This window comes from Babylonia areolata, chromosome 9 (genome assembly GCF_041734735.1).
Source record: "Babylonia areolata isolate BAREFJ2019XMU chromosome 9, ASM4173473v1, whole genome shotgun sequence".
NCBI classification, from domain to species: Eukaryota; Metazoa; Mollusca; class Gastropoda; order Neogastropoda; family Buccinidae; genus Babylonia; species Babylonia areolata.
In genome coordinates, this window is record NC_134884.1 from 43,640,153 (window position 1) to 43,664,903 (window position 24,751).

Genomic DNA, 24,751 nt, shown 5'->3' on the forward strand with positions numbered 1-24,751 from the left:
CCGTGCATGGACACACACACAGAGCCAAAACAGGGCAGTTTCATAGGCTCAGTGTGTTGACTTGCGTGATCCGTCATTTCCAATAAAATGTCAAGATTTAATGGTCAGATCGTGTTAGCAGCAGACCCCAGCACAGAACACACAGAGCAGTAGCAGTTCGCTGTCATGTCAACTAATGTTATACTGCCAGCAGACCAGTACAGTACCGAATACAGTAGGCATTGCTGAACCAGCTGACCTCACACTGATAACAGTGATGCTGACAGTGTTAGGCGTGGTTGTATTGTGCACCTCCATTTTTTGTTGCTTGATGTTTTTAGTATTTATTTGATTTTTTTTGTAATCAATTATGTAATTATTATCTGAAGTCCATCCCTCACTCCACCTCCCTCACTTTTAGAGTTGTGTGGCTTTGTGAGTGTTTTGCATTTTTTGAGTATGTTTCTGTCTTTGGTGACATGTCGTGGGGTGGAAGGATGTGTGAATGAACAGCGCCACAACAATTTTTGTGAATGAATAGCACCACAGTTTTGTGAATGAATAGCACCACAACAATTGTGTGAATGAATAGCACCACAATGAATAGCACCACAAGAGTTTTGTGAATGAACAGCACCACAATAGTTTACCATGTCTTTGAACACTGGTGTAGTAAACTGTGTGTGTGTGTGTGTGTGTGTGTGTGTGTGTGTGTGTGACTGTCAGAGGTGTGGAGCAGGACCTGGAGAACATGTGGCAGGCCGCCCATCAGGAAAACACGCGCCTCAAGGAAGTGGTGTGTAACTCTGCCTACAAGCTGCAACAACACGCATCCCTGAAGGGTGCGCTGCAGGAAGAGGAACGCATGGAGCAGCTGTTGACCTTCTCTGAGTGACGTCGCTGGTGTCAGGGAACAGGAATGATGTGAACGGTGCAGTGCATATATCTTGAGGCTCCGTCCAGGCAGTCTGGGTGTTGGGGATGAGAGCTGGGCTGAGTTGCATGAGCGATCAGTATCAGTATCAGTAGCTCAAGGAGGCGTCACTGCGCTCACACAAATCCATATACGCTACACAACATCTGCCAAGCAGATGCCTGACCAGCAGCGTAACCCAACGTGCTTAGTCAGGCCTTGTTATTAGAGCTGTTTGATTTGCATTAAGAACGTTCCGAAGTCAACGCTCAGTCCCTAGAGTTAGGATGTTCTTAGCACTGACTTTAATAACATCTTAGCTCTAAACAAGCTTTGTGCTTCTAAGATTGCTCATGCAACTCTGCCCTGTACTGTTTGTACTGGTTACATAGCTACAGCGCTGATGATGGTGTGATGATGGATGCCAAGTTCAGGGCAACTGTCTTGTTAACTATGCCGTGCAGTGGTGCTCCATGGTTTTCTTTCATCAGCCTGTCTGCAAGTTTCAGCACAGTATCACCTTGTGGAGTACAGTGCCACTCAGGTGTAGATGTTTTTCCTCAATGTATTTCATGGTTGGCCTCCAAGATCATGGAAATATCTATTTCTATTCAGTTGTAGATTGGGCACTGCCAGTTGAAACTTTTTTTCTTTTTTTTATATATTTATTTATTTTTTTTATAACTCCAGGGGAGTGTGGCTAAAACTGCCAGGTGTCTGCATGTATGGACCTATGGAGATTGATCATGGGGGTGTAAAGTTTTGGTAGCAAGGACACATTTTAACATATTTATTTTTGTACTCCACAGACTAGATCTGTAACCCAGTCACAGTAGTGGAAAAATATACATGGCTTTTAAATGATTTGCTGTGCAAGGATTCAAAAAGAAAAAAATCTGTCATGTATTGTGAATGTATAGCTTTGATACCAGTGTTTGTAGGTGTGCATGCATATACGCTTGAATGTGTGTGTGGTGAAAAGTAGGGTTATTCCACAACCCAGGACAAATTCTGACTGAGTTTCTTTTGTGTCATGCAAAGTATTTCATCTGTGATAGTTGTTCTAAGAATGCAGCTTGAAGTTGTCTTAAGATACATAGTTATGGTGGTCTTTGTGAGCTTTGGATATGTTTTTGTTTGTAAGTCATTGTCATACAAAAGTTTTTCCATAATTTTACAGGAGTGTGTGTCATGATTTTTCTCTTCTTGAAATCAAGAGAAAATGTCTCTCTTTATAGGAAGTGTCTTGATCTGTATGTGAACATGAAAGTGGAAGTATGTGTGTTTGCATAGGTACATGTTGCATCTGTACTTGTTTCTCAGAAACTATCTGATTGGCCAAGATGAAAAGTGATTATCAACAGAACCAACACCACAGTTGATGAATTTCTGTGTCTAGAACACCTTGTTACTGTTTACATTTGCTGACACAGCAATAGAATGTTGAGTAGGAAGGAGGAATTTTTGTTTAATGTCCTGTCACACATACCGGTGATTGAAGACATTTTGTTAAAGTATTTATGAATACATCTGAGTATTATCGGTTAGAAGGGGTGGGAGATGTGGATGAATGGAGGGTTGGGGGAAACTGGGCAAATGAGGGTAAAAATGTGGGTGAAATTTAGAAGAAAAACAAAACAAACAAAAAAAACCCCTCTAAATACAGTTACAGGAAATTACTTAAAGGACTTCGTAAAAGAGAAGTCGTTAAACTGACAAGCGAAACAACTGATAATGAATGCAAAAAGTCAAAAACATTAACGTTCTCAGTCACTTGTGAAGACACACTTTCGTGTACAAAAGGCTTCATCAAGCTACAGTGAAAAATTATATGCTCAATTGTCAGGTTACTAAAGCATATACACTTGACATTAGAACAATACTTGGTCTGTAATGAATTTGATAATAGTCTGAGAGCTAAGCTCAGAACTGGTCTGCGAATCGGACCAAAGTCTGAGAGAGTCAACTCACGAGGTTTTAGACTTGAATTCAAGCACCTATAAAAGTCTCTTTCTAGTATATTGCTTATTTCCTTGTATGACAATGGGCAATATACTTTTATACTATTTGATTTTTTGCTCCCCTTTTTGCTGCCCTGTCTGCTTGGTCATTATAACGGAATCCAATGTGGGATGGTATCCAACAAAAATCAACATTTGTACCCTTCACAGATAGGGAGTGCAATAAATACCTAATTTCAAACAATAAATCTTCTCTTTGATTATTCTCAAAGAATGTTGAGTGTTCTCTATGTCCTTTGTGATCTTGAGAAGATTGCTTTGGCAGATGATTGACTTTTTATTGGATGGATTGGGGTTTTGAGTTTGACCATTCCTTTTTTATTGACAGTTTTGTAGGATGTCGATCAGTTATGTGTATTTTTGTGATGGTTTCGTATCATTTATATCACAAAGATCACAGAACTCTCTGGTTTCGTATCATTTATATCACAAAGATCACAGAAGTCTCTGGTAGCTTTGTCATCCATGCAGGCAGATGGTGATTGAGATGGATGAAGGCCTGTGTGTGTGTGTGTGTGTGTGTGTGTGTGTGGATTCCCGAGTTCTCATTTCTGCCTTATGTATTTGTCCAAGATGGAAATATTTTACTGAGACATCCATCAAGATAGAACACATAATCTATGAAAGTATGGTGTATCTTAATGGAAAACTGTTTCAATAGAGAAGAACACCATTAATCTCAAGCATGAAGAGGGTCACATAAATTTTGATACATACTTTGCAGATTCATCAAACAGATGTGAAAAAAAAAATTGTCAAAAGCCCATCAGTATCAGGTCTGGTACTTAGGTGGTTCCTCCTGTTAGTCTCCTCACTTCCACTAACAAGCCCAGTTTTGAATCCAGCAATATTTTATTTCAAAACATATGATCCACACACAAACATGTCTTGTTGTGATGTTTTCCCAGAGAAGACGTTACTCATCTGTTTTCCAGCATGACATACAATTTGTTTTAGCTTTCATGCTGTGTAATGTAGGCTATTTGGACTGGTCTGTAAATCTACTAACGTGGTCATTATGTTGCTCGAGTTATTGTGTTTACGCAAGTTTCTCTGGTGCTGTTAATTCCTTTCAGCGAGAAACCAGTTGGGTCTGTGGGGTTTTTGTTTCATGTCATTTTTGTCACTTGCAGAAAATACCAGTACTCCTCAACCATAAACAAGAGGAGCTAATTCCACATGTAATGGCTCTGTGCTTGTCTGTGATATTTTTTTTTATGGATTGAATTACTTCCTATTTATGTTGTACTGTGTTGAAATTTAGTCCATGTGCAAACTGAATATAATTATTGTCTTCTATTCCCCCCTATTAATATATGTATATATATCTCTTTTTTTAAGTAGATGTTTCATTACATTTTTATGCTTTGTATCCCCTGCAGATTTCTTTTTTTGATAATCCGAGCCAGTTAAAAGTCTTATTTATTTATTACTTCATGACTCATATGTTGATGTCCCCCCCAACCAGTCTCATAGAAAAAAATCATGTATTTCTTGTATGTAATTACTTATTGCTGTTGTTTAGTGTCTGATGTGTATGTTAATCTTACCAGTCAAACAGAAAAGTTTCAATGGGGGCAGATCACCATTCCCCTCTCCTTGCACCACTGGGACTTCGTTTTGCCTCTCAAATAGGACGCCCATGGTTGCTTCCTAAAATGGCACTTGTACACTCATTGTCATTGCAATGTGCCTTTTTAGAATGGCCATCGAAGTTCAAAACAAACTGAGGACACAAAGTAAAATCAAGAAATCAGTTTATTACCTCATTTCATTCCTTTTGTACCGTTTCATCTGTTCCGGTATCTTTGAAATTCAAGTGGCTAATTGATGTATAAAACACTTCTGGTTTTGATTAGTTGTGTATGAAACACTTGTTTTGGATTTAATGTACACAATTATAAAGAAGAGAAGAGAAAATAAATTTTCAGTGTATATTTTTTTTAGGAATTCAGTGTTACTTGGTGTGAAGTATGTGTTTTCTTTGTTCTGCGGGAATTTGTCATATGTATACATGTATCTATTTAATGTTAGGTATTGTTGTGATGTACACTGGATGATGTATTGCATGTATTTGATAGACTGTTTTTTGTGACCATGTCCACATTAGTTTCCTTTTTTAAATTTTTTTTATTTATTTACATGCAATGGATGACTACACTGAATGTAAAAGAACAACAAAAAGTGAGTTCATTTCATACATATGGAAAGCAATTATTTTAAGTGCAACTGCATATATCTATGAAATTGGTTCTGTGTGAGGTGGCAAAATGTTGTGCATGGGTTGTACAAACAGCTGGACTTATGTTACAGCTGTGCACAGTAACACTAAATAATGACTACTTTTGATAAAACACCTGTTGTAATTACGTTGTTACGGCAGTGACTGATATACTACAGGTACAAATTATAAATTACTGAAGTCCACGTGGGGGTGGCATAGTGTAGCTGATTTTGGGTACAGCCAAGAAAGTGGAAAGAAAAAAAACAACTACTAACATCCTTCAGTTACGTCAACAGTGGTGCTGATGGCACAGTACCATTGCTACAATACACATTATGTAACTGTCTATCCCTAGCACACTTAAGTGTTTGCAAGAACTTGTCTGTCTGAATGTGCACATTTACATTTTTCTTTGAGTGTGGTGTGCAAGTGTGATAACTTAACCAAAGTCTGTGTGCAATTGTTTTAAACATTCATTCGTTGTTTCTTGTGCCAGCAAGACTCACTGTTCGGATGTAATTCTCTCAACAGAAATCAGTGGATCTATTAGCATGTAGCACCCTACAAACTACATGCCTGACACACAAACCCAAAGCATGAGACAAGAGAATACAGTAGGTCTTTCCTTTATTATCTGCAGTACAACCAACGATAAAAATGCACAGCCACCACAACAATGCTATCTCCAGTCCCACAGGTCATTAACATGATGCAACAAGGTGTTCTGGCACTAGCAGACACCACATATGCAATTGGACAGTGAAGGCTGACCCAACTAACTTCAGTCATCTGAATGCACAGAACAAAGATAAATACCAACACAGGGAGTGATTTTCGCATTGTAACACATAACACTGACTTGACACACATTTGTGGTGATCAATGAGATTGTGTGAACCAATGCCAAACAATGTTTTTGAGAACAAGACAAGTTTAGAACACTAAAAATTACAGCCACAACATAGCATCATGTTCATCTGCAGTTATGTTACCATCCATGTAAAAATCTATACAACCAAGCCCTGATAGAAACCAACTCTTCAGTATTATAGTTAATGGACTGAAGGGACAGGATGTCCCTATTTCCTGCTTTAACTCTGTCAGCACAGATGAACAATCTTTCTTCACACTGATGCCCTTGCTATTTACACAAATCAAGTGAAAGCCAAACTGACCACAATCTTCACAGTATGAACAATGGAGGGTAGCTCTCTCCTGTCAGTGGACGCAAAGGCGAGACAAGAATAATCTTGTGTTCAACTTGAACAATGGCAGTGACAGAAACAACCTAAGTAAACTTTGGTCACTTTGCACTGAACACTGCTTCAGGAAATCTAACCTGACAAGTGTTAAAACAGATGACAAAAATGCACAAAGAGTGGTGTCACATGATGGGCAGATGGCTGCAGCAAGACAGTAGCAGGAACCCTATCCTCCAAACCCAGTACCAGACGGTGTTCAAACAGGAACCATCAAAAAACCACAGAACAGACTCTTACACTAAACCCAAGAAACAGTAATCCATATTTACACACGCACAGACACACACCAGGCCAGTCAGATCAGTCACACTCTCACTTCACCCCCTCCTCCCACACCAAGGCTCAGATCTATCTGCGACGCCGGTCCCGGCTGCGACTTCTCTCCTGGCGGTTGTTTCGGTCCCGACTGCTGCTCCTCCCCCCACGTCGTCGGTCCCTGTCGTCCCGCTCACGCTCTCTCTGGCGGTCACGCTCCCTGTCCCGGTCACGCTCCCTGTCTCTGGGCACACGGCTGTCATCACGGTCACGGCGGTCCCGGTCCCCTGCACGCTCTCTGGGAGGGCTGCCTGCATCCTGAAAAAAAAAAAGAGAGGCTGAACTGATTTCTTTTCCTTTTTTCTTTATGTTCTCTTAAGTTCCTGCTACGCTTTTTTTCAATTACACGTGTGGACTTGAACACTCTTTTAATTCCTGGTACACACTGGTACCTGAAGTGCCTCATGAGAAGTTTCTTTTTCATGTTAAAATTTAGGACTCTAGATGAAGTCATTAGCAATGTTCTGACATCCTGAGAACAGGTCATGTGCGTCCATTTCATGGTGTGACAGGAAAGATTTTCAATCAACCACAGCAGGTACCTGCGAGCGTTAAGCAACATCAACGGTCATAAACATTTCATTATTGTAAGTTTTTTGTGCAAATTGTTTTTTAAAATACACAATAAGTTATAGAAGCAAACTGCAGGATGCAAGTTTCTCTCAACAAACCAACAATCAAACCCCAAGAAACAGAGAGAGAGAGCTGATAAAAACAGTGATCAAAGTGTGGGATGACAGTCACTGACACCCCAAAGGGAACACTGACCCTTCTGTATTCGGCCGCTTTCTTCTTGGCAGCCTCCTCCTCCTCCTCTTTCTGCTTCTTCTCTGCCGCCATCTTCTCCTGTCTGACCTGCTGACGCTTCTTGGCCTGCACACACCACATCACACTGTACGTCACACACCATAACAGATGACACTGTATGTCACAATGCATCAGGTTGGACATAAATCAGATCATACACACCACAGTTGGGTTACAAACACACCCAAAGACAGATTATAAACACACCACAAACAGGTGAGAAAACACACAGACCAGATGACATGTTACACAGACACGACACATCACAAACACACCCGAAGACATCACAACGCCACCCCCTCCAACAAACAGATCAGAACATGCACAACAGACAGATAAGAACAACACAACACAGACCGGAACGCCACACTGATCAGACCACACACCCAAAACTAAGCACATCTGGACATGTAATTTAAGTACCCACAACATGGACAGATAACGTCCACACCACAATATCACAGACATATCACAGACAGATGAGAACATGTACACCCCAGAACACACACACACACGCCACAGACATAAGAGAGAACAAGCACACACCACAGAACACGCACACCACAGACACAAGAATGAGAACAAGCACACACCACATACACAAGAGGGAACAAGCACACGCCACAGGAAAACACACATACCACAGACACAAGAACAAGCACACCACAGGAACACACACATACCACAGACACAAGATAGAACAAGCACACACCACAGGAACACACACACAAACACACCACAGACACAAGATAGAACAAGCACACGCCACAGGAACACACACACACACACACACCACAGACACAAGATAGAACATGTACACCACAGAACACACACACTCGCACACCACAGACACAAGATGAGAACAAGCACACCACAGAACACACACACACACATACCACAAACACAAGAGAGAACAAACACACCACATACCACAGACACAAGATGAGAACAAGCACACCACAGAACACACACACACAAGATGAAAACATGCACAGCACACACACACACACGTACCACAGACACAAGATGAGAACAAACACACCACAGAACACACACACATACCACAGACACAAGATGAAAACAGGCACACCACAGAACACACACACATACCACAGACACAAGATGAGAACAAACACACCACAGGAACACACACACACCACAGACACAAGATGAAAATATGCACACCACAGCACACACACACATACCACAGACACAAGAGAGAACACACACACCACAGCACACACGCACACACACATACCACAGACACAAGAAAGAAAAAACACACCACAGAACACACACACATACCACAGACACAAGATGAGAACAAACACATCACAGGAACACACACACACACATACCAGACACAAGAGAGAACATGCACACTGCAGAACACTCACACACACCACAGACACAAGATGAGAACAAGTACACCACAGAACACACACACACACACACCAGACACGAGAGAACATGCACACCACAGAACACACACATGCACACCACAGAACACACACACACACACCACAGACACGAGAGAACATGCACACACATACCACAGACACAAGATGAGAACAAACACACCACAGAACACACAAACCACAGACACGAGAGAACATACACACCACAGAACACACACACACACACCACAGACACAAGAGAGAACATGCACACCACAGGAACACACACACATACCACAGACACAAGAGAGAACAAGCACACACCGCAGGAACACAACACACACAAACCAGACAGATGAGAACATGCACACCACAGAACACACACACCACAGGCAGATCACACATGACACGGGTAACAGAAGCCAGTTTCACCTGTTCCTCAGTGAGGGGCAGCCAGTAGATGCAGGGGGTGGCTTTGGTTTTGCGGAACAGATCGTCCAACAGTTTGGCCGGGGGTTCCTCCTCAACTTTCGGGGCTTCAGCCTCTGTGGGGCACACCACAAGACTTCTGTCACTTTCTGTCACAACTCCCTTCACTTCTCTTTCCTTGGCATCACTAGTGCCAATCACTACACGTTTGAGAATCTGAACCCTTCATCTAAATTTAAACTGTGTTTAAAGCTGTATCTGAGGGTTCCAGCAGTACTATCATGCCATGATATGTGGTTCATCATACTTGCAGAATCTGATAAAATGCCAATGTTTTAGATTACAACTTAAACACACAACTGCATAATTACACACACATTGTTCACAGACATGAGAAATTAAGTAAAGCCTAACACACACACACAAAAGGTTGTTGGACTGACATGGGCAAGTCATGACAAACATACATTAACAAGAGAAACTTGAACATAAACAAACCACACACACAAAAAAATCTTTCTGGTCAAATCTCTTACGCTTTTTCTCCTTCCTTTCCTTGCTCCTGTCCTGCTCCCTGTGCCGACGTTCCCGTTCCCGCTGCCGATCACTCACTTTCTCTCTTGCCCTTTCGCGTGACCTTGATCTCACACGACCCACAGCAGCACGCTCAGTTGACCTTGACCTCTTGCCACGGTCCCATTCTCGGACAGGCCGCTCTTCTCGCTTTCGCTCAGGCTCTGGTGCTGACGTGCGGCGTTCTTTGGCTGGTGGAGGGGTGGGCTCTTTTTTGGCTGGGGCTGGTGGGGGGCGGGGAGGGGGAATCCCTCCCTCTTCTTGTGCCCGTCGACGATCCATCTGCCAACAGCCACTTGCCGTTATTTCCTATTGCATGTCTATCCTGTGAATGGGGGTTGGTGTGTCAACAACTACAGTTTATGATGAATTTGTGGGCCACTACTACCACCCTCCACGATCCATCTGCTGACAGCTACTAACAGTTCATTTCCTATTGCATGTCTATCCTGTGATTGGGGGTTGGTGTGTCAACTACAGACTGTCTAGAAATTCATGTACTATCTGCTACCACCCTCTGTCTACCAACCTGACCACTCTACCCATCAGAAACCATGCACTGTTTCTTGATGTTTCTTCACTGCATATTGATACTTCACATTAATGAATTCATGTGCATTCAATGTGTGCATCTGTATATAGGCAGTGTTTAACATGAGTGTGCATACACAGGCATGTGTTAGCATTTGTGTGTGGATGTGTTGTTTTCAAAGTGATCCAAAGAAGGCCTAAACCTTGATCAAATCTATGTGTGGCACAGCAGTTCAATGTGTCTTACCTCTTCCTGGTCAGCAAAGTCCACACGAAGAGTTTTGGGGTTGGACTGCGGCCACCTTGCTCCATGTAGCGCTTTTCTTGTGGCTACTGCCTGTTCTTCCTTCTCAAACTGAAACATTAATGATGGCACGGTTTTGTACAATATGATTCTCTCTGATCCATTTGTCATCACTGCTGATCAGCGCATGTCACCAACACCTTCATGTCACACATACACCTGACTTTTTATTTGGGGAAAAGTGTCACTCAAGACTTGCCCCACATTTTTATTTTTCCCCATTGTTGTATGCTTTACCTTTAATTAGTATTGACCAGAACTCAATCCCTTATTATCAAAAGTAGAAACTTGAAAAAATTCTCATAACAACAACAAAAAAACACAAACTAAAAAACAACAAAAACCCCAAACTTTTTATCCTTTCATGATTTGCATTTAAGTAAAAGTTTTTACTTTGTCAACACTCATCCAGTACGGCCAGACATTCAACACACACACACACACACACATTAGAAACAAATGCAGACATGCCTCTCACAGACACACACACCACACACACACAGAGGCCACTGACTGTAGCATAGCAGTGTGACTTGATGCTGTTGATCCAGAACCCGGACTCCACCAGCGTGCCAGTGCGTTCCAACAGCTGTTTGAGCTGACCCAGTGTGAAGGGCCGCACCAGGTTGATGATGTGCACGATGCGGTTCACCGGTTTCCTCGGCGGTGACTGCTCCCGGTTGGTCTTCTCTGGTTCATCGGCAGGCACCAGGGGCTGGCTGAGTCGTCGCAAGGGCTTGGGGGCCTCTGCTGCTGGGTGGGGGGTTTTGGGGGGAAGCAACCCATTTTATTCCACCTTCACTATCATCATGATTATTCACACTTACATGGCACCAACCTTTGGTCAGAGATCAAACACTAGGTGCTTTACAGAGTCATTTGCACAACAGGTTGCATGCCAAGGTAGAGCTACTGACAGCTGACTTGAGTGCTCATCATTCATTTCCTGTGTCAATCCACTTGGGCTTCAGTCGCACACATGTACATGAAAGTGGATTTTTTCTTCTTCAGATTTTGCCAGGATGAACCATTTTGTAGTTTTGTGTTCGTTTCCATGTGCAAAGTGCATGCTGTAAACAGGTTTTTGGTTTATCGTCTAATCTGAATGACTAGCCTCCAGACGACCATTCAAGGTCCAGTGAAGGGCAAGAAAATTCTGGAGAATGTGGGATTTCATGATGTACCCCGATTCTCTCACTTCCAAAGCGGATGCACTACAATTAAGCTACACACATCAACACAAGAAAGCAGTCAGCATTATCCACTCCGGTTTCAACTGTCTGCTGAGTTTTCAACCTTGAGATGGTCTGTTATGGTTACTGGCTGTCCACAACATGATTCAGTTTAACATCAACTCAGCATCGCAGACTGCTGGCCCCCCTACGTCCCTTGAGTAATTTCCCCACAGCATTAGTTTACACACTCCACTGGAAATGCCTTTCTGGGAATTTAACTACAAGTATCTATGATCCGTGATTTCTGCAGAAACCATGCCCTTAATGTAACAAGGTAAACATCCCTTAAAACATCCTCAGAAAAAAGCAAGCATATAAAACAAAAAGGCAACAGCAAAACATATTTTGACCACAGATTACAGATAAGTCCGATAAACCAACCTTTATCTCCTAACACTTAAACTACCCCATCCCTTTCCATTCCAAAAACGTGCATCACCAATGCCACACATAGTTGCCTCTGCAATCTATTACCCAAGGCCTGACCAGTGCGCTGGGTTTGTGCGAAGGTCAGGCATCCAATACCACGCTCTGGTATTCCACATCTGTATCAGTCCACATTCTCTGACACCTCTGAAACTCAAACTGACCTCCCCCCCTTCCCCCATTCCATCCCCTGTACTTACCTTCCCCTTTCTTTTCCTTCTCCTTCTCCGGGGGAGCAACGTCTTTGGGGGCCACCTTCACCTCTGGGTCTATCTTGATCACCTTCAGCTTTTTGGCCTTGGGTTTGGCGGTAACTGGCTCCCCTTCATCATCGGTGCTGCTCTTCTTCTTGGCCACACGGGAATCCTCCGATGTCTCCACGCGTCGCATGTCGTCGTCTGCGTCTTCCTCCTCCTCTCTCATCACCTGGGAATAGAGGACATTTTTCAATTTATGTATTTGGTCATTAAAAACAGCACCTCCCTCCCCTTGCTCTCCCTCCAAAAAACAAAAACAGAAAATTTTTACCAACAAAGACCACTACTTCTGAAATCACTTTCCAAATGGTAGTGAGTACAATGAATATTGTTCCCAATGCTTAATAGTGAAGTGAAATTCATCTGAATTCCCCACAATTTAGTGAAGACAGGAGATGAGGAAATGGGGTAGAGGGAGAAGGGGTAGGGGTGCTGAAGAAAGGTAGCAGCAGCTACTCCAAGCATTGTTCTCACCACTGTCCGTTTTATTTTGACATCTCGCTTGTCCTGTGGCAGTGGTGGTTGCTGTGGTGGTTGTGGTGGCTGTGGTGCTGGCTGCTTCGGCTGTGGTTCCTCAGAGTCCAGGAACATGGCCTCCCCAGCCTCCAGTTCCAGCACAGGCTCTGTGGGCAGTTCAATCAGGCCCTGCACACAATACAACACAACCAGTCTGTACACCTCACTACCTGCAGCAGTCTCGGTGTGTCAGAAAATGATATTACAATGCAGACCTTTATGCATGTTTTGTAACAGGAATCTGCACTTGTGCAGCTGGTCATTTGCTGATTAACCGGTGCTAGTTACGCATCAGTTTGACATGGTACAGTATATGACACCAAAATCCAGTATTTTAAACCAATCAAATACATTCACCATAGTGATATCACAGAAGATAAGAAATATAAAACAGTGGTAATATCACATACACGAAAAGATGTTGAATAAAAGTACCACCACCAGAACCACTGTAATGTGTGTAACTGTAAAACTTTTTGCTGCCAGCTGCCACTGCTGAGAAAAAGGGGTACAGACCTTGAGGGAGTCTGTGGATATCTCCAGAGAGGTGCGCTTGGTGCTGGTGGTGCTCTTGTTGGAGCCCCACTTCCTCTTCCTCACCGGCTTGTCCTTGGAGGCCTCCTTGTCCTCCTTGTCACCACCCTCCTCTGCTTTTGGCCCCTCCGTCTCCTTGGCTGCGATCACAGAAAACAGCAAATCTTTATCATCCAGTATTTTCCTTCCCAAAGTAATAATATCTCATTTTCCTTTTCTATCTCACTTCTGCATCTTCACTGAAAGAACAATAACCAAGAAGATGACCGAGGAAGAGAAAAATGATGATGTATGACCCCTAACTAAAAAAAATCCTGCCCTGAGGTCAAGAACAAAACCGGAGGCCCAGGAAAGAAAACTAGAAGTGTATACATCGTCATCATCATGTTAATCTCCTTCTCTCTCTTTTAATGAAAAACAAAACATGTTATTTTCTCACTTTTTCTGCACAAAATATACACATAAACACAAACACACATACATGCACATGATGGTCTCATACAAGCTGACTTCACCACACGAGGAAATGTCTTGATTTACGTGACAAACATTGAAGAATTTAGTCTCATTATGCTTTCCTCTTTTGCGCAAGTTTGTTCTTCAAACATCATCAAACGCATGTTTATATCTGTGATTAGTCTGAAAGTTGTATGGAAAGAGAGAGGAGGGAGAGAGAAAGAGAGAGAGGGGAGGGAGGGAGAAGGGGGAAGAGAGAGAGAGATAAAGACGGAGAGACAGAGAATTGGAACCAATTTTACTCGAAGACGAGAGACAGAGAATTGAGTCCCTCATTGCATGTGGGAAAACCAATCTGTTGTTCCTCCTTGAACAAACACAGACACCCTCTTTCTCACTGCATGAAAGAAAAAAAAAAACACTCTAGAAACCATCACCATTGGTAAAAGGCTGTCAAATAGTGTTCATCTTTTACAGTGCATATCATATCATTACAAACTGCATAAAAAATGTAAACAGAAAAAGCAAAGTGAGAGACAGAGGCAAAGACAAACTGTTCTAATGAATCATGCCCCTAAAATGGCATGTCCGTGTGGGAGACAAGAGAGAAAGAAGTGAGACAGAGACAGAGAGGCTGGAGAAGTATGCTCAACCTTTGTTGGCAGACCCAAATCTACGGAAGGTTCTGGATTCCACCTGAAACAGACAGAACTGAAACAATAAACCACACATTTTAACTGGCTGAATAGCACACAACAATGCCTTCAACTTGTCTTTCCTGCTGAAATGGAAAAAACACAACCGGTGACAGTGGAAAGCAAAACAAACCAACAAGGCTTTACTACTTCATAGATTTGTTCAAATTATACATTTATTGTAATTATGGTTGATATCAGCTATGGATTTTTATACTAATTTCTGTTGGTTTGACAATGATGCAGCATGAAATAAAATCAATGAAATACTACTTAGCCTCTGACTTCCAGCTGTTTTTGTTGAGGTCTTACAGTAAATCAACAACACAAAAATACAACCAGATTATTACCGTCTGACCAGAAATTGAGGCTGAAGAGAGGGAAGAGACAGGTGGTGAGAGACAGAAGAAGCAATGAGATTGAGAGGAGCGGAGGGAGCAAGAGGAAAGGGGAGAGCCTGGAGGCAGAGACAGAGAGAGAGAGAGAGAGAGAGAGAGAGAGAGAGAGAGATTTCACTTTCACAAGTAACTATGCAGAGAAATTTATCAAGTTTACCCTTTTTTTAAAATTTAAAATAGGTTTTTTTTTTGTTTTGTTTTTTTAAATTTAAGCAAGAACTCATATCACTTTCAAATAAATGAACAACAAAAAACTCCATTTTCAGGCAGCAAAATAAAATTACAAATAATACTAAAAACAAATAAACTTTGAAAAGTAACTGCCAACAAATAATACACTCACACCTACACATGTACACACACACACAAACAACCCTGATATGAAATTCATGCATTAAATGATTATTACCGGTCATTTACTTGATATGTGTGTTTGTGCATACAATGGGAGTGAGACTGTATATGTGCATGAAAGAAGAGAGAAGAGAAGAAGGGAGCGAAGGGGGTGACAGAGAGAGAGAGAGAGAGAGAGAGAGAGAGAGAGAGAGAGAGAGAGAGGGAGAGGGAGAGAGATGCACACACACACACTAAACGCAAGTATGTGTGAGACAATGTATGTGTGCAAATGATGCTGAACTAAACCTTAAAAAGAAATTCCGTCAAAAGAAGTCATTCTTGTGAAATTTTCATTCACATTGTTTAAATCCACACAATGGTCTGGATTCAACAATATATCAGACCACTAGTACTCATAATAATAAATGAGATTTCAAACAATATCCCCCCCCCCCCCAACCCCAACCCCCCCCCCAACTCAACCCTATCAACCCAAGGTAGATGAGAGAGACTTCATGGATAGAATCTCACAAATTGTCTTCACTTTTACCAGTGTGCAGAGCCATCTTTTGTATGTATTGAAAAGCACCTGAATGCTGATGTACATCATATAAGCACTGATCAGCTGTGGTCAAAGCCACTGTGACCACTTTGTGGCAGACTGCCACTAGTGCCAGTGTTCTGTAGCCTATTGCTAAATGTGACAAGAGTGGCACTGGTAGAATGGTTGCAAGCATTCTACTTTCATCCAGTTTCTTCAACTGGTCTTTATGCACATAACATCTATAACTGACCAGTATAAGCAAGTCATGTCTTCCACCGCAAGAAAGATATGAAAGAAATAATGCTAAATATATGAAAGACAGGAAACTGTTAGTGTTACAATTTTGGGGTGTTTAAGACTGTCCTTTTATGCAACAAAACAGGAAAGAGTTTACAAGGGGAACTGTTCGCCATTATAAAACATTTTATGCATGGGGTATGTGTGAGTGACAGTGATAGATTGTACGCCTGTGCATGCTTGTGGGAATGTAAATGTTGCTTTTTGTCATAAGGAAAAATAGAGGGAGGAGAGAAAAATGAGAGATATGAGACAGTGGGGAGATAGGAGAAGAGATTGGGGAAGAAGAGCCTGTGTTCAAATCCTATAAAACAGAAATACAGGGCATTTCTTAAAGTTACAGGTGTACCTGGAAGGCTCACAAGCTGCAACAGAGAAACTGTTTGAACACAACATGAACAGATGAGGCAAAGATACTCTAAATGCAATAACAAGTCACATAACACACTGACAAGTAACCCAAAGTATAAAAGGATCAAATACCAGCAGACACCCTGAACTGTGTATGAAAAGCTACTGAGAGGCAAGATGCAACGGGGGGGCCAAGGGACGTTGGAGGGTAGTCAATCGCCAACAGAGACAACCACCACGCCACTCTGCAGCAGAAACATCGCCAGACAGCCAACGTGAACCATGCTTTCACTGCGGGAGGAAGAGGAATGGTCGTCACAGGACAAAGGGTGGGTGTCCTGAGGGTGTCTTGCTGTGTGGATGTCAGGTCCTGATTTCATCCTGCTTCAAACCTAGTTGAGTCAACTGGGACTTGTCACACATTACCTGCCACAGGAAGACATTGCCACAATGCTTCGAGGTGGCACTGCCTTGTTGATCTGATATCCCCAGGATTTGTGAAGCATGATGTATACAGCACAGCTTGGCTTGAACTGATGACAATACAAACAAGTCTGCTCTGGGATGGCCAGAATTGATGTTCAAAGACTACAAGTCAAGTTCTTAACTGAAGATGTCTGCTTCTGCAGTTCTTTTGTGATAAACCGGTGTTCATAACAAGAGTTGTGCTAACAACTGGATTTGAGCACAGATGGTTTGTCAGGGCCACTGGAAGAAGTCTTCTTCATGGACTGTCTCTGCCATGTTATTCTTGATGTGATGGAAGATAGATTTAATGTAAATATAGCAAGTAGCCATGTGAACCAAATCACACTGGCCTACCTGTCTGATGTAGCACAAAAGTCACTGTCCTGTGTATATAAATCAGCGAGGAACCATCTGCCTAGATCAGCACACTGATGTGACGATGTGACATGAAGTGAATGTCAGCAGTCTTCAGAGGCACATTGCAGGATGTAGCCATGTGGAACCATCACACTGGCCTACATCTCTACAACCACCACAGGCTAGCTGGGGCAACACACTGGTGTTGTTAATAACACATGAACAAGATTTGATGATGAAACTGTCATTCGTGGCAATCCTCCATGATGTATCACAGCTGTTGCCACATTGGATCCCATCTCCGGAATGTTCAGGTGCCAGCTGAGGTAACACATGCTGTTTGGTAGCCTAGCATCAGTCCCTCACAACACACTATGTATCCTTGTGAACTCAAACCACACTGGTTCATTGTCTGTATTTGTCAGTGACTAGATGATTCAACCACACAGCTGCTGTTGATGCATTCTTACTTCTTTCTCTCACTTTACAGTTTGACTTGTAAATTCACAAGAGCACCCGCCAAGACTACACAAATGAGACTTTTTCAGACGGGTAAAAAAACAGCCATGAAAAAAAACCCCAGTATTATGACAATCACGATGAAGTCCGAATATCACTGACTTAACCACCACTGCAATGACCAAATGCACGCTTGGCTTTGAGACATGTGCCTAGTGATGTGACCCCCTCTACAAAGGAAGTCACAGAGTTCTCCACTATGTCTGCAGTATAGTCCTGTCCTTCAAGTCCATGGCAGGGTGTAGATGAGTTTATATTTCACATCTGCATGAACTCATGACGACAGAGACATATAACAACACAAAATGGAGAGATCTATGTCTGTCACAGAGAATAAGGTAACTGGTATGATGGATCACTGATCATGGTAGTGTTTGTAGCAGGAAAGCTTCACTCGAAGTTCATGGTGCTTCTGGATATAGATTTTACCACACAAAGACCATACAGTACAGCAAAACTCATCAGAATCAAGCAGTGAGAAATACACTGAAATCAGGTCACACAGTCACCCTTTATCAGTGTTTTAACTACACCAGTGTTCTTATAATGTATTGTCTGAAAAAGTCTTCAAAACTGTGAAATCAATATGCACATGTAAGCAACAGCACAACAGCTTGACGGCAACACCTTCAAGGGTTCTCCATTCTGCAGACGGTACTGACGACCAGTGAAGATGTGTTCTGTGTGCGCACCACCACATACAGAAATCATGTCCATTACTGAGTAACTTCATGGTGAGTGTGAGGAGCCAACCAGTCCTGGTCACGTATCAACACAAGAGTCCATCTACCAGAAGGAACTTGGACAGCAAGCTTACAATCTTCTGACAAACTTCCAACTTCCTTTCATGGAAGAACCTTACCAGTTGTTTGACAAATCATCACTCTCTCTCACGTTTCGTCTGAAGAAAGGAGAGGGTAGGGCAGGAAATCAATCTGTATTGTGCACAAATTCTTGATAACACCACCACTACTGATGGCAGGTACAGAACATCAGTTCTGTTGTTGGGAGAAAAAGTATGTCCCACACAGCATTTACAAACACTTGACACTGCACCATCTTTGCCTATGGAGGCACTATGGAGGGTTAAACCACAAAGTCATAATTCTGGCAGATGAACAGTAGCTGTTGTGATGAAGTGAAAAGGTAAAAAACCACAAAAAAAACCCAGAGATATCTTGCTGTATTTGTAGTCCACTATGTTGAACACTTACTGCAGGAACATCGTAAAGCGCTAAGAATTTGTCGTAGTCTGAGGTAACCTACACTGTAGCAATAAAACCACACTATGCATGACACCACTGGATGGCACACATCAGCTGCTGTTGTCCTAAAGAAGAGTATATCAGATTCCACAAAAATCAGATGTGTTACTGTTCACATAAAGAGTGGAAGTAAGCTGCACACCACTGATGACTCCTGAAGAATGTATTCTGACTGGCATTTCAATTGCACTCCACAACGGCAAAAAATGTTGGGGCACAACTCTCTTGGGCTAGTTGACAATTTCTATAACAGAACAGAGTTCAACACACCTTTCGACACACACCATAACACTGATTTCATCTCCAGATACTTGAGCAGGGGGAAAGTCACAGTCTTGTTTCACGTTGAGGATGAAAAACTCTGAAGTTACGTCGAGTTTCTACTTGTCATGTTGAAGAGTCGAGGAGTTGGATGAATGAAACAGTTCAGGAACAGTTCAAACACACAGACACAGATGCGGTCTCTGCTTGGTGAGGTGTGGTGAAGAAAGTCACTCCGTGCTCCAGTCCCTGATTCTGTGCTGACTACAGCCTGGCACTGGGTGCATCACAAACATTTCACTGCTAGATGTGCAGTCCAGTGACACAAGTCAAGATTGTCATGGAACCTGGCTGAGAAGACGGCGGCGGTCTGACTGACTGAAGACTGGTGTGATCTATCCACAGGGAAGATGGCTCACAATGACTAATCTGATACTGTCCACCAACAGGTCACTTGCTGACACATGATGAAAGCAAACCAGGAAACCAGTCAGGGGCAGTCTCAAGGTGGAAGAAAAACACAACTGTAAATGTCATTTCTGATGGTGTATCATCTGCAACCATTATTGCTCCAAACAGTGCCTGCCTGCCACCCTGAGGCAAGGAGACGTCAGTGTCCATCACAGCAATGGGATTGGGTCGGGTGAGGGCAAGGGCCAAGAACCAGCAGCAGCATGTGAGCGGCAGCAGTGTAGGAAGGCGCCATGGCAAGCCAAAGGACCGATCTGCCAGGGTCATCCGGCAGCAGGGCCCAAGAGCATGTGAAGGCGGTCCCCTTGCTAACCATGCCATACACCATAGGGACATAATGTACACACTGACAATATACCACATGTCTACAACACCCATTCTTCCACCCCATCACTTCCATCTCTCTCCTCCCCCTTCACCCGACTCCTTACTCAACTTAGGAGACAAGAAATCAAGGGACACACAATAAAACAATTCCCAGCATTACCATGCACTTTTATCTTTGCCTTTTCCAGTTACAATGGTAGATGTTGGCCCACCCTCTGTGGAGATGTTTGAACTTCCCCCAAAGTGAAAGAAAGCACGCCATGTACCAAGATGACAACAGATGGCAAAGTACAGACATGGTGCCATGCACCACTTACCTTATCCAGCTTATCTACTGGCTGAAGTTTACCCTGCTCTTCTTTCTCCTCTCTCTTCTCTGACAACCTGTCAACACACCGCAGAAAGGGATCAGGGCCACTGTCACCAGTCTTTCTATGCAAACATTCACACAGATGGGAGTCACTCACACAACTGTTCTGTATCACAAGCCTCTCCTGTCAGCAGGGAAGGGAGAAGTTCGGCCTATTAGCGACACAAAAAGGAAATTTTCTTCCTAAAATTACGTTTAAGTAACATACTTATTTAACTCTGAAGCATAACACTATAGCAACAACAGACTGTGCAAACAAAAAAATTTTGTTTTTTTTTTAAAGAGAAAAAGAGAGATGCCTGACCAGCAGCATAACCCCATGCATTTTGTCAACCCATGAGTGCATGCATAGATTTGTGTACCTATCAGAATGGATTTTTGCGGCAGCATTTTGCCTGACAACACTTGTTGCCATGGGTTTCTTTTCAATGCCCCAAGTGCATGCTGCACACAGGACCTCGGTTAATCATTTCATCTGAATGACTAGATGCCCTGTTTGATTCTTCAGTCAAACCTGGGAGATAGGATCAGAGCCTCACAGTTAACTTTAACATCATCACTAAATTAAGATCAATTAAGTGACAATACCAAATAAAATAAAAAAAGAGAGAGTGAGAGACGAAGAGAGGGAAGGGCCGATAATTTTCTAAACAGTCCCTGCATTCCATTCTGATCTATTCAGTTTTCACATAATAATCTATGCACATTACCATACCTGGTGCTTTTTGGTTCTGGCTCTTTTGCCTCTGCTTGTTGCTGATGAGATGGCTTATCATCCTTCTTGGGTCGGAGGCCTGCCTTCTCCAATGCTCTCGCTCCCTCTGGGACCTGAAATCCACAGTACGTCAGAAAATTATATGCAAGGCAACACAGCCATGAGTCACGAGACACAATGCTCACAGTACTGAAACATGCCACATAAGACTTTTTCTAAAACCAGAACAATACAGCCAGGACTATAATGCTACCAAACACCAAGGAGGGACGGAAACAAAGGAAGGGGAGGTGTAGAAATGGGGGGAAAAAAAGGAGAAAGGAGAAGGGAGCATTGGTTGGGCACAGAGACAGAGGGAAAGGGGTGGGAGAGAGAGAGAGAGAGAGAGAGAGAGAGAGAATAGACCGCCGGAGAGTTCCATGCTGACATGACTTATAGAGACGCATCACATGATCTGTGCTCTCGAAGTTGATTGGCTCTCCGAAATTTCGAGCAACAAGGCAACTGAGAGAGGAAGAACGTGTGAAACAGAAGGCTTGTTTCTTTGACTTTTTACTTATATTTTGAATAAATTTTTTTTATTTTTTTTTTTATTGTGCATATATTGTACAGTTTGGCTGCAGCAATGGAGACTATCAACTGAAGAAATGGAGGACAGCGCATGTTTGCTGCTTTTGTCTATCGCCTTTGGCATTGCTTGAGATTTCGAGTAAAAGTTAGATGTGCATGTGCAATATCCAAGATGGCTGTGGAACTCTCCAGCAGTCTATTGGGGGGAGAGAGAGGGAGGAAGAGAGAGAGAGAGGGAGGAAGAGAGAGGGAGGGAGGGAGAGAGAGGGGTGGGTGTGGGGGTGTGGGTGTGGAGGGGACATCCAGAGCCACAGACTGCAGAGACTTAAAGAGAAAATTAAACCAAATCAAAACAATCAGACCATGTGGATTTGGTCTTACCTGTTTGTCTTTTGCTGACTGATCAGGGGACCTGGATCGCTTCTTGGTCACAACAGCAGTCACCGAGCCATGCAGTCTACCCTTATCATCATTTTCAGAATCAGAGGAACTGGACTGCGACGACCTGGACCCTGATCTAGATCTGGAACTGGATTTTGATCTGGACGACCTGCTTTTGGACACTGAACGCGAACGGGATCTGGAATCTGAACTGGAGGAAGATCGATCTCTCTTCCCTTTTTTCCATGTCTTGTCCTGTGTGGGTGATGTCGATCTGGACCTGGACCTTGATCTGGACCTGTCAGTGTATTCTTTTCTTTCAGAAGCTACATCTGTTTTGTCTGTCTTTGTCTGTCCTTCATCACTCTTGTGGGGTATGTCTTTACCTTTCTCGTCTTTTATTACATCTTTCTTTTCTGTTTCTTTACTGTCTTCTTCTTTGTCTTTAAGTCTGTCAACGTCTTTGTCAGCGTCAGTATCTTTGGACTGTTTCTCTATGCTGTCTGTGGGTACGTCAGAGGGTTTGGGAGCAGGGCTGTCCACTAGGGGCTCGTCTCCTAGTCTAGCTTTGTCATTCTTACTCTGGGTATCCTTTTCCCCTTCATTCTCTTTCTTGTCAGACTGTGGAGGTTGCATGTCTCCGTCTCCCTTCTCCTCCGCTCTCTCCCCTGACTCTGCCAGTTTCTTCTGTTTGGCTGCAGGTTGCTCGTCCCCAGACTTGCTTCTCCAAGGTCGCCGGGTGGGCTTGCTGGATACCTCACTGGGACTGTCGTCTTTACTTTCGTCTCCTTTGGGTTTTTGACACGTTTCATTTTGTTTCATGTCCTCCACTGCTTCAGCTACCGGGTCAGTCAACTTTCTGCTTATTTCAGTGGAGTCTTTCTCTCTGTCTTCTTTTGAATCTCTGTCAGATTTGTCATCTTCAGCCACCTGTGGCTGAGCAAGATCCTTCTGTGTTTCTAATGTCTTTTGTGACTGGTCATCCCTGTTACTAGATTCTTGCAGAGCAGACAATGAACCTGTTTTGTCTTCTTGTTCCTTGACCATCTTGTTATCATGTGCTTCACTGACATCATCTTTCTCAGTCTTATCCCCCTTTGCAACATCGGCGACATCTTTCTCACTCTTTTCCTTAACTGATTCCTTGACATCTTTCTCCCTCTTATCCTTCACTGATTCTGTGACATCTTTCTCAGTCCTATCCTTCACTGTTTCCAAGACGTCTTTCCCATTGTTGTCTTTAGCTGCATCTGAGGCGTCTTTTTTATTTTTATCTTTCATTGTGTCTGATACATGCTTCTCACTCATATCCTTTTGTACATCTTTCTCACTTTTGTCTTCCTTTTCAACATCTTTCTCACGATTATCATCCTTTGTTGCACTTGGGGGTGTAACATCCTTCTCATTTTTATCATTCTTAACAACATCTGGGACAACTTTTTCAGTTGTATCCTTTGCAACTTCTTGGACATCTTTCTCATTCTTTCCTTTAACTGGCGCATCAACTGTTTCAGTCTTATCCTTTCCCCTTTCCTGGACTTCATTCCTGTCATCATCTCTGGAGCTGGTTTCTGCTGGACCTTCACTGGGCATGGACCCGGAATGAGAGCGTCGCCATCTGGAGCTTTTGGCAGGTTTCTGCTCTGCAGCTGCTGAAGGTGTCACCTCGGCCTCACATTCCTTGGACTTCTTCATGCCATCTCTTGCTTCCTTGCCGTCTTCTTTGGCTTCCTTCTCACTGTCCTTGCCTTCCTTTCCGGCAGACCTGGGGCTGTGACTGGCTGGTGACTTCTTGTGACTAGCTTCCACGCACTCCTCTTCGTGTTCAGAGCTCTTGGTACTTGCTGACCTGGTGCGGGACTTGCGTTCAGAACTCCCCATGGCCTGGTCGTCATCTTTCTCCTGTACCACCCTGGCTGATCTTCGGCTGGACTTTCTGCTCTTGGGTGAAGGGTCAGGACTGTGGGGAGAAGAAAGAAAGAAAAATCACTTGTACTACAATCACATCGAACATTTAGAGTTACTCAAAAACATAATACAACCACATCAAATGCTCAAAGTATCTCTAACTTATTATACAACTACACCAAACATTTCAAGTCTAAGCATGGACTGTCACAACCACATCTTGAAATCTTGGCACTGTCACTACCTCCAATCCATATTCAACGCCTGGATATTAAATATTTGATCAAATACTGACTGAGAAATACTGCAATTCAGTCACATGACATAAATGATACAAAA

The 24,751-nt window shown here is 43.0% G+C and overlaps 2 protein-coding genes across 6 annotated transcripts in view; one reads left to right on the forward strand and one right to left on the reverse strand.

The window, feature by feature from the left end:
• The window catches only part of LOC143285501 (centrosomal protein of 89 kDa-like), a 46,246-nt gene extending 39,644 nt beyond the window's left edge, over positions 1-6,602 (forward strand). For all 4 annotated transcript variants that reach the window (XM_076592833.1, XM_076592831.1, XM_076592832.1 and 1 more), the window contains one exon: positions 706-6,602. In XM_076592833.1, the coding sequence (XP_076448948.1) occupies positions 706-874 (169 nt within the window). In that variant the 3' untranslated portion in view covers positions 875-6,602. The remainder of the gene's footprint in view (positions 1-705) is intronic.
• Positions 5,748-24,751, reverse strand: part of LOC143285499 (uncharacterized) — a 40,986-nt gene continuing 21,982 nt past the window's right edge. Inside the window, exons 7-19 of one of the 2 annotated variants that reach the window (XM_076592826.1) lie at positions 22,505-24,464; positions 21,554-21,666; positions 20,786-20,852; positions 14,833-14,875; positions 13,706-13,863; positions 13,148-13,318; positions 12,617-12,842; positions 11,270-11,508; positions 10,699-10,806; positions 9,884-10,202; positions 9,351-9,463; positions 7,483-7,587; positions 5,748-6,972 (exon numbers count right to left, since the gene is read on the reverse strand). In XM_076592826.1, the coding sequence (XP_076448941.1) occupies positions 6,748-6,972; positions 7,483-7,587; positions 9,351-9,463; positions 9,884-10,202; positions 10,699-10,806; positions 11,270-11,508; positions 12,617-12,842; positions 13,148-13,318; positions 13,706-13,863; positions 14,833-14,875; positions 20,786-20,852; positions 21,554-21,666; positions 22,505-24,464 (3,847 nt within the window). In that variant the 3' untranslated portion in view covers positions 5,748-6,747. The remainder of the gene's footprint in view (positions 6,973-7,482; positions 7,588-9,350; positions 9,464-9,883; positions 10,203-10,698; positions 10,807-11,269; positions 11,509-12,616; positions 12,843-13,147; positions 13,319-13,705; positions 13,864-14,832; positions 14,876-20,785; positions 20,853-21,553; positions 21,667-22,504; positions 24,465-24,751) is intronic. The other variant, XM_076592827.1, reaches the window with a different exon arrangement.